A 17,534-nucleotide genomic window follows, 5' to 3' on the forward strand; every position below is an offset into this window, starting at 1 on the left:
TGTATAAACACAAGAGCTGTTCTTGGCATAAATCAGGCTGATGAAACCACACAGAAGTAACTGCCATTATTTCAATAGGAGTTAGAAACCAGATTCATCAGAGTTGCATCCATAAGTGTGTTTAATTATTCGTTTTGTTATATCTGTCTTACCTACTGAAGTGATCACTATAATGGACTTCCTTAGCTGATCTCAGTTTGTTCACGACGCATCTGATATGATTCCATAATGCTTATTTTGTCATGTATAAAGTGCATGTCAGTTTACCAGGATCAACCCTGCAATCTCCAGTTAAAAGGTTCTGGTGATAAGGAAAGCCTGAGACCCTGGAGTGATGCTGCCAGTCAGAGTAGACAGTACTGGGCTATATAGTCCAGTGGTCTAACTCAGTTTAAGGTAGCTTCATATGTTGTAGTCTTAGAGCTATTTACACCATTTCTGTAAAAGATACAGCCCATATTTGCAGGTTTCTAGAGGTGGTGTGTCCTCCATTTGGAAACCATGTGCTTTTCTAATTCATACTGAATACCATTCATGTTATGTTTGGGGTAATAGCTGATACATTTTTGGTAAAGTTGCTTTCTTGTAATTAATCATCTACAAAAAGGATTTGCAAAACATGTGACACTTCTTTTCTCTCTCCTTAATGTCTTTACAGCGGCTGTGAACTTCCTACGATCTCTGCTAGAGCCAGATCCTACAAAGAGGCCAAACATCCAACAAGCCTTAGCGAATCGTTGGCTTAATGAGAATGGAAAAGTTCTGAATAATGTCACGTATCCAAACAGGTAAACTGTGCAAGATAAGGCTGTTTTACCAACATGATAAAGTTCCACTGAAGTCATTAGGGTTGCTTGAATGAGGAAGGGCTGCTTGAGTGAGCCAGAGGAGGTGTGTGTGTGTGTGTGTTTTCAAATGTTATCTCTCACACTCTGATCCTGCAAAATTCAGCATAAGCCCTAATGATGGGTGAATTCCCCTTGGCTCACTTCTGAATTAGTTGGCATTTATGAGCCTGGAGAATTTTCGAGAAAAGCTTGTCTCTGTTGTCCAAGAAATCTCTCCTGTTTTGAAATGTTGGTACGTGTACTGCGATGATGGCAAGCACGTGAGTTTTATTTGCCCCTAAGAACTGTAGTTCCCAGAACACCAGTCATGACCAAGAATGACTTTGACATTCTGCCGTTCTACCATTACCACCCTCCCAGAACAAAAATACTTGGGTACAAGAGTATCTTCGATCTGGATGAGGAACAGCAACATAAAACATTTGCAGGAAAAAGAAATTGAAACAATGGACTATATACTGGTTAAGTGGTTAAGCCATCTGTCATGGATGCTTTAGCTGAGATTCCTGCATTTCAGGGGGTTGGACGAGATGACCCTTGGGTCCCTTCCAATGCTAAGATTCTAAGTTAAAGGCTGAGCATGAGTTCTTTTGCATCAATGTAGTATGCCTGCAGCTGCAGGGAAATTTGGATTGAGGACTCTCTGGCTCCAAGAGTGTTTGGCAGGGTAGCACAGACAGGGGTATGTTGCTCACCTGCCATCTCATCGTGAGCATCACTGCAGGTTCCTGAAACGGGTGGTGCATGGGGAGCTCAGCGTACTGCAGGTGTGTTGGCAGGTGCATCAGACTGGCTCTGCCATCCAGGCTCCCTTCCCCTCCTCCTTTTGCTCTTAGGAACCAGCAGTGATGGGAAGGCAGGTGAGCAACACTGCCCTAATTGCACCATCCCACTGCCTGCTACTGTCTGGCTTTCAATTCTCGCCCCTTATTTGCTTTACTATGCCAGCTCTCACTTTTGATTCTTCTCAGTCTCTGATATTTCCTCAGCAGCAGGGAGCAAGATTAGTATTCTGCAATGGTTTTAGGGTTGCTAGGACCAATTCCTGGATCAGCCCCAAATCTCTGGTGAAACCTTGCGCAAAGTCGCGTTGCTTCCCCAGTGCCTTTGTCCCAGCCCTGTAGTGCGGAGGATTATATTTCCCAACCTCAGAAAGGGGTTTGTGAGGATAAAAACCTTTAATCATTGTGAGGTGCTAGTTACTATGGTAATGAGGGTTATGTAACACATGGATGGATATTAATACAGCAGAGGAGGCTGGTACCTTTCTAAGCATCTACTGCAGATTTTATGTGATGGATATAAGCCTTATTGTGGCCACCCAATAAATTCATGGGCTGGCTGCTTCTAACCAGCAAAAGTTCGCAAAGTGTGCAAACTGCAAGAGAGAAATGGCTGCTTTAGTAGGTGCATCAGAGGATGAAATAAATCATTGTTGAAACATTGTTGTTCCACTGCCTGTTCTCTGGGGCACTTTAGATGTTATGAGTTTTCTACACAGTATATCTCTTGCAGATAGGAATTACTTAAAATACTTAATAGAAGAAAGGGAACCAGAGATTACCTTAAAAGTGGCTAAATTCTCTGCTGCTGCTGCTGCTGCTGCTATAAAATTAAGGAGACAAACTTTGAGAGAATCAAATGGCCAATGACTTAATACGTTTTAAATTAGTGATTAAGGTTTTGACTTATATATTTTACCTGTTTTATATCTGAATTATTTATTGTCTATTATCATAAAGCTTAATTTTATCTATTTATGTCTGTATGCTCTCTGTTGTTGTATATGTTACACTCTGGTCAGTGACTGAAATAAATGGATTCATTCATTCTTGCAGATAGGAAGAAAAAGCAAATAGTGTATGTAGATCGTCACCCATGATGATCATGCATAAATCTATTTCATTGCGTAAGCACGAATGCAGCCAGAATATGTACCAATCAAATGTGTTGGCCCAGCTTGGTTTTCAAGCATTTTCCAATGTGGAACTGTTTTCCATGTAAGAAAATTGTAAATTTTTCAAGCAGTCCTTAGCCAGGGTGTGTATGTTTGTTTTTTCGTGTTATGTTGAATGGCAGGCAAAATGTGTGAAGCAGATGAGTCATTGAACTAACGTTATAACCTAAGGGCCCTATTGATCATTTTAACAGCACAATCCAGTCCATGTCTACTGAAAAATAAGCACCTCTGAATTCAGTGGGGCTTACTCCCAGCAGCTGCTCTAGCACCTAGAGCAGTGCACATGCTGTGCACCCGGGGGCAGGGGGTGATGTCACCCCTCCCTTCAATGATGACACCCGGGGCGGACCGCACCCCACCCCCCCGCATCCCCCTTCCTCCGCCAGTGTCTCCCAGGCAAGTGTGTTTAGGATTGCAGACTGAAGTTCCCTCCTGTCCATTGTCTTTGTTTCCAACAGCAACCAGGCAAATGCTTCTAGGTATCTCCAAACAATGATGTTTGACCTTTAGCAACTGGTATCCAGAGGTCATCTGCCTTTCTACGAGGGTGTTCCATTTAGTAATTACTGATATTTCATGAATTGATCTAATTGCCTTTTATAGTTCCATGTAAACCACTGTGTATCACCACGTCTTGTGGTGCCAATGGGAACTTCCTTCTCTTTGCAAATGTCCGCTTTGGAGAAGCCATCTTCATCGGGGCTGGAGCAGAGGAAGGAAAGGATTAAACCCCACTCCATCTGCTGTGATCCTTATAATTACCAGCTTCCACAGTGGGTGCTATTTGCATTTAAACAAAACAAACAAACACCCACATGTGTGTTAAATGCAAAGGAACATTTAACATCACTTTGAATTTGGCCCAAAGTGATAACAAATCAAATATAGGTTCCCAGGGAGGCTGTCATTCTTGATGTGCTATTTCTAGGGCACTAAACATTATATATAGTACTTATGCTTACTGTTTAGCACCTTTATTGGTCTTGCGGGTATTCTGAAGCAATGAGAAGGCACAGCAGAAAAATATGAGGGGAAGATGCAAGCTACAGAAACATTTCCCCTCAAAATAGTTGCATATAAGTATGTATGTATGTATGTATGTATGTATTTATTTATTTATTTATTTGTGTTGTAACTAGATAATGTTTTTTAAAAAACATTTCCAGCGCTATTTTATATGCACATTATTTTAACAAAGTGTGTGCAGAATTTAAAACTAACAAAAAGTATTTTGTCTCAACAACTTTGTTATCATCAGTTTGGTTAAAACAGTATATAGTTCTTGTTACATGGTGGCCATTAAGGTTTATATAGCATGTCTGTTGTCACCTCTCCCTGGTGACGCTCCCCCTGGAAGATGGAGGGGGAAAGTAACCCCTTCCCTTTTCTCTTCATGTAGAATCCACATAGAAGACATCAGCCAGAGTGTGCTGCTCTACATGACTGAAAAGCTTGGCTATAAGAACAGTGATGTCATCAATACCGTCCTCTCCAACCGGGCTTGCCACACTTTGGCCATCTACATCCTGCTTAATAAGAAGCTGGAACGCTATTTGGCAGGCCTTAGAGTAAGTTTGGTTGATACAATTTATATCCTATGCCCTTTTAAAATGTGGGGGGGTTTTTTGTGTTGAGGTTGGGTTGTTTTTATTTTTATTAAGTATTTTATGGTTTTATATCGTGATTTTATTCTGTGAACCGCCCTGAGACCCCTGGGTTTAGGGCAATATATATAATAATAATAATAATAATAATAATAATAATAATAATGGGGCTTGAATGACCATTCCTCAAGACTTGAACTCAGGTGCTGAGTTCTGAAGGCAGTGCAGTCAAAATAGGGCTACTGAAAAACAAGAGGGAGCTTACCAGCTCATTCTGGGGAACAACAAGATTTGCAAAAGTAGATTTTAAATAACTTAAGGGGACCCTTCTCACAAAAAAGAAGAAAACCCCAATGGCCACAGAATATGGAGTGTCTGTTGTGGGGTGCAGGGAGGACCAGATGACTGTGTGGGGTATAGAATGGATAACCAGAATGAAGGCATGGCTGGCCAGTGCACATGCGCAGGAGCAATGATAACAGGCTGCAGTCCTCGTTTCTAGTGTGGGCTAAACTGAAAGATATATACTTGACTGATGATGGTTCATCACATGGACTTTTACAAGGAAGTTAATTCAATCAGAAGAAAATCTGCATGATTAACTATTTAATGATGTATTAAAAGTTAGGAGGAATCGTGTTTATATTTTTCTTTAAGGAGACAACACACTTTGCATTAATTTTGCGACAGAGAAGAGTTTAATTTTATAACCTTGGAGAAAGAGCTCACTCCAAGCAGGTTCTCGTAGCATTATAGTGTCTTTATTATGATAGCAAAGGCATAGCGCTATTTTAAAACTGTCCTTAAAATGCAGGAAGTAAGAGCAAGGAGTAATACGATGTGCTCTGTGAGTTAGGAGCAAGGCAAAGCAACCTAGTGATTTTAGTTTATTTGTTATTTTTAAAAGTGGCACTGGAAAGTAAAAGCCTATAGAGCATTTCTTGACCTCTCTGTGCCCTTTTAGCTCACAGCACAAGCCACTTAAACAAAACAGTTCTCGCCTATGACCTCATGCAATAAATCTTTATTACTTGTTTTCCTTCAGGACATATATCTGTTCCATTCTTTGCATTCACTTCCTGCATAGAATTCCCATGGACATCAGGGGGAAGTTTCATGGTGGTGGGACAGAGATTTTATGATCCGCCACTGACTGTTGCTTTGACAATGCATATACAACAAAAGTATGAATTTCCCCCTAATATAGGGACTGTTTTGCTAAGTTAGGTAAATTGCATACACACTATGCCTTTAAAGCATGTTCGAAGCACATTTGTTCCCTTCTTTTTTTAAAAAAAAATCAAATTATTGATTTTCCAGAAATTTTTAAACATAAACAAACAAACATAAATCATAACCTTATTTAAACCAATCTTATTGACATTGTTAAATGACTTCCTCGTATCCCCCTGGTTGAATTTCAGTGTATATCATTTTAACGGTTTTCCAAAACCAATATTCTCATAAAATTAACTTAATCACTTAGCATCTTTCTTTCATTCCCATTCGGCATTTCAACATATTAATTTATCACATTACATATTTAGATCCTAAGCCTATCTGGTATTTGCAAGCTTTTCCAATTAATTTAACTTAATATATTTAACTAAATGGTCTTTAAATTTCATCAATTCCTCCTGGTAATCCCCCTCCTTCTGGTTGCGGACTCTTCCCGTCAGGTCGGCTAGCTCCAAAAAATCCATCATCTTCATCTGCCAATCTTCCACAGTTTGTTGCCTTCAAAGAATTCTGGACACTGTAGTTTACCTCTCTCAGTTGAAATTCAAAGTAACCCATAGCAAACTACAGAACCCAGAATTCTTTGAGGGGGGGAAATGCCCTTTGAATGTGCTTTAAAGGCATAGTGTGTATGCAGCCTTAGTTACAAGTGGGGTCTCCAGTGTAAGAGGTGAGGTGGCAGAGCCAGTCTCTCCGCAGCGGTGGCAGTGGCATTGCCATTTACCAGGGCAGAGCAGCAGCAAGGTCAGTCAGCACAGGCTCACCGACAAAGCCAGTCCCGGCACTCTTGCCAGTTTGCCACACTGCCTTGACTTCACTTGCTGCTCCTGCAACATCCAGGTAAGTGGCAATGATGCCCCTGCTGTCAACCAGGTAGCCATGTCCTCCAAGAGATTATAAGCTATAAAGGGCAGTGGGGGTGGTTAAAAGAGAGAAGATTTTTTAAACAGTTGTAATTTGTATTTCTGCAAATGTCAGGGTTTCACGGAGCCTTCTGATACCGCCCTCTTGTTTCTCAGTGGCCACGTCATTTTGGCACTCAGCACCTGAGTTTACTCTTAGAGGTAGCAATAACTGTCATTTGGGGGCTGTCCCCTATGTTGGAAACAAAAACCTTAATTCATCATAAGAGTATTAGTTGATCAATCAGTTTAAAAAACTGATATAAGTTTGAATTTAAGTGCAAAAGGGGAGGTGAAGAATACCTTTTCAAAATTGTACCTGCTGTTCACAGGTTTTGTCATACCTGTACTAACAAATTGTGTGTGTGTGTGTGTGTGTGTGTGTGTAAAAGACAATTATTTGGAAGCAACTTTTTGGTCAGATTTTTAACTGATATGGCTGTTTAATGTACTGAGGCCAGAATGCTAAGCCCAAATGTTGTTGGGGTGTGTGTGGTTAGAATGGTGAGTCCTTGTGTCTCCTCTGGCCTCTGCTAACTGAGAAGGCGGCTACTAGCCAGGTAGAAAACTCCGAAACTAGATCCAAAGCCTTAAGGATCCACAAGTGGTCCCCATCCTCAAGCCCCTCAGCTGCGCCAACATGGTGCTGGTACAACAACAATAAACAACAACAACCCTACACTCCACCCTTCCAGCAGGGCTGCAGATGTATTGTTGAGTCCATTGCCCTGCACTACCTGGGCTCTTCGTTAGAATTGCTCTTCACATGTTGTCATCTTATAGGCAAGAGTTGCATGGGGAGGGGGATATTGATTTTATTTTTGCTAGATTCATTCCTTTTTACATTTTCTCCTCAGAACATCTCAGTTTAAATAATATTTTTTTCTTCTGCCTCGCTATCACACCCAAAGTATCAGATCTAGTTCATAAAAGCAATTTGGTGTACCAGAAGCTGGTTACATTGCTCAAAGTGAAATAGCTATCATCTTAATAACTCGCTGTGATACCAGGTTGCTTTGTGAGCCTGTAGAAAATCACTCGCCAGCCTTCTGTGACCATGATAGATTTCTATCAGTGAACACCAGCACAATAACTCAGTTACTGTCACCTCAATCTGAAACTCCTAGATTAAAGAAATGGATTGTAGCTGTCACCTGTGACACACTTTGAGAGGGCCCAGTCTTTATCCTCTTCCATACGAGGAAGGTTCCATCAATAATGAAGAGCACTTTCCTCTGTTATCTCTGTCTTCTTTGAAAAGTCCAAACTCCCAGCAGTGCTACCTCAGAGCTATATAAAAGATTATCAGGAAGGAATTGTTAGCCTGTCCTTTTGAGCAACATGATGGTTGACTCTTTTTCTGTTAAAGTAGGTAGAAGTGCAATTAATGAGGAAGTTGCTTGTAAGCCCTCTGCCTTTTGGGTGTTTCTTGTTTAAAAGAGAATTTGGACGCCCTAGAGGCTTTCCAGTTCAAGCATCAAGGAAACTGGTTGCATTTTTAAAATAATTTAATTCCCATGGTTAGTGCTTGTTTACCAACATCTAATTGGTTTCCGTTTTACCTGAAGGTTATTTTTGTGAGTAACAAGAATTGTTAAATGCATCCCTGGTTATGATTATATTTGGGAGGGAAGCATGTTAAGAAGATGTATAACTGACTATTTATTTATTTACAGCAATTTCTGAAGTAAAATAATTGTGAGATTGAGGCTACAGTCCTATACTCGTTTACCTACCATGGTTATTTGGACTTAACCTGTTACTAGACAATTACAAGATTGTAATTTTGTTAGACTGTACTGTCAAATAATAACTGAGGAGGGCAGATTTCAGGCTTGTGGGGTCTACTTGATTTCCCCCCACTAATGTCCTGAGGAGGAGGAACCAGGTGCAAAATAGTGACTCTGGGAAAGGACATATTTTCAGAACGCAAAGTAGTACTAACCACATGCTCAGCCCAGGTCAAAACTCCACTCTTGGCTTTTTATGAGTCATTCTTTATTTCAGCAGCCTAATTTAGAATAGGGAGGAAGCCTTTTAGATGTTGATGCTCTTAACCCAGAACTTGCCAAACTATGCAAATCACCTACCTACCCACCAGTAGATTCCAGTCTGGCCACCCCAATATTTAGAGTGGAAGTAGTGATTGCAATTCTTTTAAACAAGTATTTGAACTAATCTGTGCTCTAATTCTCCCCACAAATACCTTACGATTATTATTTATCCTTCCAGAAGACAGAAGCTCCCGATAATGTGTACATGAACCATTGGTGTCGGATAGAAAAATACAAGTCAAACAAGGACACCTACGAGGTAAACCAGGTTACAATTATTTGGAATCAGGCAATACTTGGGCATTTCCCTTGACTGTTATTTCAACTTTAGTTCAACAAAGAGTACAAACAAAAAGTCATGCCCAGAGGTCTCTTGAAGGATGGCTGTGCAAGAGAAACTTACCATATGACTCACTGCAAAACATGCCAAGGCAACATGGGGTAATCCAGTTTGGCAAATGCTGAATATATCCTCAGGGAGGAGTGGGATATAAATTAAATAAATAAATAAATAAATAAATAAATAAATGGAAATAATACTATCCCCATTTTTAGAAACAAAGTCAATACAAGTCGACAATAGATGCTGTTGATATCTTTTCTTTTCTTTTTTAAAGTAGCAACTGTTAAGCTATTGCTAATGCTGCACCACAGCTTGTTATTTTCATTTAGAGCGGTTTCAGCATTTCCCAAAACAGATTCTGTTTAAGCAATAATTCAATGGCAGAGAACACTTTGCCCAACATTTGCTGTAATGCCATGTTCCCTAATTGCCCCCTACTTACCTAAGTGGAACCATTGTGTTTGATGCCATGTATTTATCACAAGAGCCATAATCCAGCTCTTTGGCTCCAGCTCAGAGTGTGCTGATCATACAGGGCAATTGTACGGAGGTGCAAAGCTGATGTAAGGATACACAGAGTTGGTGGTGCACACATCCCAGGGGATGGAGTCTGTATCAGGCAACAGGCTATTTTGAATACTAAATATTTGGACAATATAGCAGGGCACCAGAAAATTTTAATTCATGAATCTAATTATTAGCTCCCCTTTCATTTTTGCTTTGTTTGGGAATTGCCCCTCTATTGTTTCATAGAAGTAATACAATAAAAAGACCTTAAAAACAATGAACCGTCATAGCTCATTGAAAAGCAAAATAGATATTCTGCTTTAGAAGTCAACCTCCAATTTGGTGTTGTTTAGCAACCAGGTTAGGACGTATCTTCTCTCTGGCAACAGTCCAGAAATGCAGCTACTTTCTTCCTTCTCTGTTCTTGAAGGAGAGCAGAGCTCATCCTGCTTCTGCTTCTGTAACTCGACTGATGTGAACATTCACAGCTGTAATTTAACTTGCAATACTTGCAAAAAGAAAGAAAGAATACTTTTCGAAGATTGCTGTTAAAACCATGGTATTAATTGTGATGTTGTGTTTTTATTAAATTAATTGGGCCAGTAAATATTTTTGCTTCACATTTTTTCAAAATCATTTGCTGGCGTGTATGTGTGTTTTTTTGTATGTAGACATATATGTACATCTATATATAGACACAACAGGTACATACAGAGATACATACATACACACATACAAAAATATGTGTGCCCATGCACATACACCCAGCCCAAATGGATAGAATCAAAAACTAATAGAAAGTGTGTGACTCCTAAGATATTTGATCATATGAAGATTTAATAATTATGCCGGGGGGGGGGGGATCAATTTCCATTGTGTCTCATGTTCTGGCTTACTGCAAAACTTTATCATCAGCACATGTATGTAGTTGAAACCAGCAGTTGTTGGTAGCATGTCTTAAGGGCCCCTCGATAATTTCATTTGATACAGACATGTGAACGAGACACACATCTCAGTGTTCTTCAGCTACTACAGCCAGACAAAACATCCTTTTCAGCCGAGCTTGCAGCTACGGACATCCACTTGCAAAGAGCTTTTCTGAACGTAAGAGATACATGAAAGCGCATCAGAGCGTTACTATGGAGATGCAGCCAGACAGCTCCTAGGGTCCTCCTGCACTTTGCAGAAAATTCTTCCGCATCATTTTAATAATGGGAAAAACAAATGCAAAAGAAGGTTCTTCTGCCCACTAGATACCAGAATCCAAAGTGCAAGTGGTTTTGGTGAGACATCTCAGTGTCACCATCTGAGTGATGGGAATCATAGTGACCAATATCCAATACTTGTCATGAGGATGGATTGGATAAAAATTATAAAGCATGCTTTACATTGAAAGTGCTACGTAAAATATTATACCAACTGTTATTAATCCTAGGTAATTCTTTGTAATGCTTTCATAGCTTCTAGTCCGACAGCTTGCTGAACTTCAGTTAGCATCCTTCCCTGTGCAATCAGAGCTAAACACATAAGCTGATAACATGCCAATCGCTACCAAGTGCTAGATTTCAAGACTGTTGATGGATGCTCCTTATTTTCATCTCGGAGCATACGAAACCTGGGTATCCTCTTCTATAAATCTTGGGTGTCAGATTGTAACCTTGGTGTTCTGGAATCCTTCAATTTTCAATAGCAGTTGGGGGGTCACATAGTTTTCACTTCTTGGCCAATTATTTACGATGATTAGCTTGATGCACCATCAATTTGTGTTCATCCTTGTCGGTGGTGGGTGGTACAGCCCAAGACCTGAGGTGCTGTAAATCCCACCAACCTCCCAGGATGTTTTCCTTCTGCTCCACCCAACCAAAGCTGCCCCTACTTTCCCATCCTAGTTCTATTACTGGTATGATATGAAACCTCCATGTACAGACACATGAATTGCGTTTTGGGAGAAAGAAGATATAAGAAAGTCACACGGTGGCAAATTACTGAAACTGCACTACTCGCAGGAAGGAGAGGGATCCAAAGGGGACATAAGGTTGCTAGGTCCAAAACAGGGCTGGGGCGCCTTTTCCAGCCTGATGAACTTGCTTCCATTAACTTAATGCTGCCTTTTCAAACTTGGAATGCTGTTAAGAAGCAGGGTTTTTACTTCACCTGTTTTTGAAGCTTTCTAAAGCAGATTCCAACAAACCAAACCGTTTTTGTTTATGTGCTTTTAAATTTGAAGGACAAAAAGGTCAAGGAACAGGAAACGAAGGAAGAGCCTCTTCACCCGCTTCTGAAGAAATCTGAGAAAAGTTCCCCCACCTACAAAGAACCTCCTACCTGCCTTCTGACACAGATACAGACTACAAAAGCTCTGCTGAATGATCACAAAGCGACCCAGGGTGGTGCACCAGAGAAAGGTAAGTGGAGCCATCTTTCCAGCTCTTGATGTGATCTAGACTTGCTTTGTAAGTTGCAGATCAGAGAAAATTAGGGCATATCACAGACTTTCACTGCCATCCTGTACATATCTGCTCAGAAGCTGGCCCTGCTGTGTTCAGGAATTACTCCCAGGTCAGTGCATATAGGCTTGCAGCATTTTAGTGTGACTCAGTTCATCTTTACTCGGGTATATGTCCCACTGTGTTCAGTGGGATTACTCCCCGGTAAGGATGCATAGGATAACAGCCATCAACTTGTTTAACACATACTATCTCTCCCTAGGGAATCCTAATTGTGGCAGAGAGATCCTGGGACTTGTAATCTGATGAGGGTGATGATATTTTCTCAGGACTCTTACCAGCTTAGAATTCCCTGGGGAAGCCATGACAGGAGACCTGTCATGTAAACTGTTCCACAAGAGGCATGGGATGGCATTTAAGTTTGGTCTTGCTCCATACTCATATTCTTTTTCTGCCATTTGATTTTATAATTCATTTTAGTGCTGTAGGCCATTCACAAACATAACAAAGAATAGCTGTTAAGAGCATGGTTTTAGCAGAAGTCCATTCCATATTTTACATTTTTTTGCACGTACACTTAATATTGTTTACATGTAAATATAAAACTGTACATTATAAACTCAGAAAGCATGTATTCGTAACTAGGTATATTGCACAGATATACATATCAATGAGTCACATTTAGCCACATCGTGCATGGGCAGTTTTAAATACACGTTCACTGCTGCATAAGTTGTGAAATAGCAGTTGACTTACAGCACTCAACATCAAGATGCATCCCAGAAAGACAAATGTGTTTGGGGATAATTACATGTTCTAAATGTTCTGTTTCCTGACTTCCAGTTTGAATCATCACTGGCTTTTCAGATAAGATTCCTTCCTCTATTCAAACTTCTTAGTGCACAGTTATCTTTCTTTCTGTCCCGGATAATGGTTTAGGTTTGATTAGCTTGGGAAGGGACATGACCACAGATTCCCTTGGGGCGGGGGGGGGGAGAAGGGGGTTGACAGCCTTGACAGAACAGAGAAATGAGAATAGTAGAAAGGTTAGCTTTCTGATGGGGCAGGCAGGCAAAGTGTAAGACAAAGTAGAGAAGGAATAAGCAGGATAACACACCTTAAGGGAAAACACATTTTGGATTAAACTTGTATTTACTGTATTGTTCTGGGGGTATGTTTATGTTTAGGATTTGAATTTCACTCAGACGGTTTCTCACTTGATGACTTATAGCTGGCCTTGTCTCAGGGAGGGGGGATCCATGAAAGGTTTTTCTTGACTCTTTTAAAAAATTGTTTTGTAGATTCTCCTAGTGGCTCGAGCCCCTTCCATGAATCAGCTACAGCCAAGACAGGTTGTGTCACCTCCTATTCTCTGGAATACCTTGAAATCCAGCAACCTGTTCCAAGGACCCCAAGGCTCACCAAGCGGCAAGATTCGCCTCAGCAAGAGCCCTCAAGCCCTGGCAGCCAGAATTTGGATTCTCCTTTAATTCTGAACATTGTGCATTCTTTTGAAACCGGCGACAGAGAGGATCAAATAGACCAAATTTCTCCCACGCATCAGTATCGAATGCTAAGCTCGCCAGTCAATTTTGGTCGGAGGAGTTCCAGTGAAAGGACATTGTCTCCGCTCTTCCAGCCAGGGGGAACTTCTCCCAGTCCTACTAAAAGTCCAGTTCATCCTACTCAACTGTCCTTCACATACGACGAAAAGAGCAGTTCTTTTAGAGAGGAAGCTGTCTCTCCAACCCAGCTAAATAATGCTTCTAATCCTCTGGGGAGCCCTAACTGTGTGAAAAGCAGAGGTCGATTCCCCATGATGGGTATTGGACAGATGATGCGGAAAAGGAATCAGTCAGTAGGGTCACCAACAGAGAAGACGCTGGAAGCAAGAATGCCTCAGCTGCAGCAAATGAGCCCAACACAAATTTCATTCAATATAATGGACCCTATAAATGGCCAGTGCTGAGGTGACTTTTCTGAAAATCTAAATTTGTGTAGTGCCGTTTTCTGGGACTTTCCCATAGAAGTAGTGAAATGTTTTTTCCTGTGTATTTTGTTACCACATTCAATAAAGAAATCACAAGGCCACATATTTCAGTGGCCTAGGACTAGTGTCACTGGTGGGAAAGGACAAATATTTCAAGTGATGTAAAGACTTACTTTTGAAGATCTGTGTAATCTTGCCAAGCAGATACTTTTTGGCTGTGTTCTAATATTGCACATAAGTTTATGTCAACAACAGACCACTGGACCTAACAACTTGCTTGGACAGTGAAAGAAGAATTTGTTGAATTGCCCTCTGGTTTATAAAGCTGTGGTTGATGTACTTGTCAGGCAATAGTTCTCTGTTTCACAGGCATAAGCACCATTCGTATTACTCAAAAACAGGAAAACTAAGTTTTTTCATATTTCTGAAGCAAATGTGCTCTCTTCAGTCATGTACAGATGAAGAAGAAACAGACCTGAAAGGACTTGGCATAAAAGCACAAAAACCAGAGCAAGATGCTAATAACTGAAGCAGTTTTTACTGTCTAATAATTCCAAAACACCTAAAATCATTCTATATTTTTCCTAAAGGAAATGTTCATTTGTTAAGAGATGCTACTATAAAGAGACATGATCATCTCAGAACTAGTTTGACTGTAAGGAAATCTTTGTTCACATTTTCCTCCTCATCATGAGACAATAGCCCATATTTCTAAATGCTGTGCTTTAAAAAAACAAACACCCGGTCATCTGTATAGCTATGCCATTTCTGTGAAACTGCCTTTAGAAAAATTGTATACTTTCAGTTTTAGCAAAACAGCATTGGACATACTTGAAAGTGTTGCTGAGAAACTCTGCACTGCATTCAGAAGAGTTATCAAAGGACACATCTGCTAGCTCCAGTGCCATTTGCAAATGGCAGGAATGGTAATGCAGTTGTCATCAAAAATTTAGTAGTGCTACGAACTGTGATTAACTTTCGTAAAAGGCAAACATGTTCTGTACTCTGCAGCTCTTTTTATTTCACAGTAAAGAAAATGTCTGAATAAGAAAATAGGGGTTTGTGCAAATAATTTGCTATTAATTTACAGGGTTTTAACCAAAGACTATTCTATGGTTTACCTGTTCCCTGCTAGCACATGTTATGTATACAGGATTGCTGATAGTTGTCAACATTAGACTAGCACAGTGGCAGGTTGTCACTAATGGTTTATGTGCTTCCCCTCTTCTTTAGCATACACAGTATCTAGATGTTAATGCCTTTATAAAAGACAAATCAGAATAAGTGCTTTGGGTGGGGGGAATTATTGAGAGATTGTTTTTAAAGGTATGTTTCTGAGTCGTTTTGATGCCTTCTTTAAGAAACCCCGAGATCAGATAATCAGGTTTTTCCCGCTGAGATTCTGTTGATACACATAAAATCTCAGCTCAGCACCAAATATTTCTTAAAAGGTTAGGATTGAAGAACAGCAGTGGACAGGATGTCAGGAGCACTAGCAGTTATTTGGCTGCAGCCATCTTGAAATTGGATCCACCTGCTTGTGCATGAGTACATTCAAAGTAGAAGCACCCATTGGTTGTAACACCATCTTAGGAATAGGTTTATGCATGAGAACAGTTGTTTCTGCTTCAAAGGTAGTGGTACCTTAATCCAGTAACAGTGCCACTGACTACCTTGCAGTTTAAAGTCCAGATCACTGAATTTTCACAAGTGCCATGTTCTATCCAACTGTACAAACTGACCGATTCACATGTAATGCTAAGCAAAACCATCGTTTAGCACAAACAAGAGAAGACTGTGCCTGCTTTTAAGCTCATGCATAGCCTGAAGTTGTGCAAGTTTTAATACATTGCTCTTTGTGAAAACTAGGCCCAAGGAGAAGTATGGGAGCAGGCCAGGCTGAAACAATGTGCAGTGTGCTTGTGTCAAATGAACATCCGCATTGGCATAGGCCTGAATGGCTGAGAATGTTTCAGATTCCTCACCATGAAAGAACAGTATCCTACTGTGTGCCAGAAAAAAATTGTAAGCACATACCATGTGCGGGCATGTTCATGTGCAGCTGGTCTAGGGGGGGAAAACGGGGAGAAATGCCCATATTCTTAGCCAGCACCACCCAATTTCAGCTGCCTGAGATTGTTCTAGCCCTTTTGAACTTGACTTCACACAAGGGTTTTTCAGACTTCAGAGATGAATTTTGAAAGGTCATGGTGTTCCAGAAACTACTACATTATGAACCTCTACTATCCCTGCCACTGGATGGTTTCATTTACAATTTTATCCACATAACCCCTCTTAGACAAAGCAAGCTGCATTGTAAGTTTAATCAAGTTTACAACACTGCTTAATGTAAACAAAAAATACCTTGTTGAAATGGGATTGTGGCATGTTTTGTGTGTGCTTCAACTATGTTTTCTGAAAAACCTCTCAGTATTTCAAGTAGTGTCTTCAAAATAACCCCAAATATTCTGATAAGGACCCACCACTGATGTTTGTGAAGTTATAAAATATAATTGATGGCATTTCCCCATAGAACACAATATTAAGGCACTAATAATCAGCATACCGTTCTGTGCATGCTTCAGACTTCTGTACCTGAATGTCCTGCAAATACTAACTTGAACTATCAACTCAGGTTTATTTGGAACCCAATGAAACGTTGGGGGAAGCAAGAGAGAGCTGTATTTTTTGTGAACAAATGGTAAATACATGTAATAGCAGAATGAAATAACATTGTTGCTGAAACTGTTTTTATTCTGAAATATGAGTATTACGCTAGTAAGTATAACTGCGTATGCAATGCACCCTACAAGCTGCTTCCTAAGGACTGATTCACACTTGCTAACAGCCCACATGCAAATGCACTTTGAGTGGGGATACAGTTGGGATTCATAGTACAACTGCACTCAGTTTGGCTGGTGCCATTTGTGTGAACCGTACTGTTCTGTACAAATTAACAATCCATTTTGTGATTACTGCAATTTGCACGACACATTTCCCAAGATGCAGTAACACAGCCCATCGTCTTCAGTCCACAACCAAGCCTGAAGCAAAATCACTATTATAATAGTTAGCAGTTCCACATAAAGAACTGCTCCTTCACCCAAACTCTTGCCCAATGTTCTGTCATCACAGGTGTCTCCAGTCCTCCCTTCTGCTCCATACGAAGGGCACTGTAGGCCCAGTTTGCGGTGGCATTCTGCAGTGTGTGTGGCCACATAGCACTGCAATCACATCAAGGCAAATCCTTATGGCATGTCATCTGTGTAAAGAAGCGTCTCTGTGGTTCAGTTTAGCTTATGCTGTTCCCAGTTGGAGGGATGGAGGGGATTTGAATTTGCTAAAATGACTGTGCCATTTGGCAAGACAATTCACCCAAGCAGCTTGTACAGCCACCCTTCCACTGTTGCCATTCAAATAGCATTGGACCCTAAGGCCCTAAGTAGGAGGTGAAGTAAAACCTGCTTGTGATAATTAATTCCCTAGAACAGGGAGGAACATTCTAAATGCTGGATCAGTAGGAAAATCGCTGGTGGCCAGTCCCGAAGCTCAAGTCTTGAGCTGCAGACCTTTTGTCACAGTTCTTGATGGATTGTCTTAGCACCTTTCAGTTTTGCTTTATGGTTCAGAAAGAAACACC

At 40.6% G+C, this 17,534-nt stretch overlaps 1 protein-coding gene across 1 annotated transcript in view; it reads left to right on the forward strand.

Moving 5' to 3' along the window:
* Positions 1 to 16,625, forward strand: part of HUNK (hormonally up-regulated Neu-associated kinase) — a 53,907-nt gene extending 37,282 nt beyond the window's left edge. The window contains exons 6-10 of the mRNA XM_083438822.1: positions 659 to 788; positions 4,208 to 4,376; positions 8,786 to 8,866; positions 11,685 to 11,862; positions 13,206 to 16,625. Coding sequence (XP_083294948.1) covers positions 659 to 788; positions 4,208 to 4,376; positions 8,786 to 8,866; positions 11,685 to 11,862; positions 13,206 to 13,873 — 1,226 coding nt within the window. The 3' untranslated portion in view covers positions 13,874 to 16,625. The remainder of the gene's footprint in view (positions 1 to 658; positions 789 to 4,207; positions 4,377 to 8,785; positions 8,867 to 11,684; positions 11,863 to 13,205) is intronic.
* Positions 16,626 to 17,534: the final 909 nt, after the last annotated feature.

The sequence above is a fragment of the Podarcis tiliguerta genome (assembly GCF_965153285.1).
Source record: "Podarcis tiliguerta genome assembly, chromosome: 4".
Taxonomy (NCBI): Eukaryota; Metazoa; Chordata; class Lepidosauria; order Squamata; family Lacertidae; genus Podarcis; species Podarcis tiliguerta.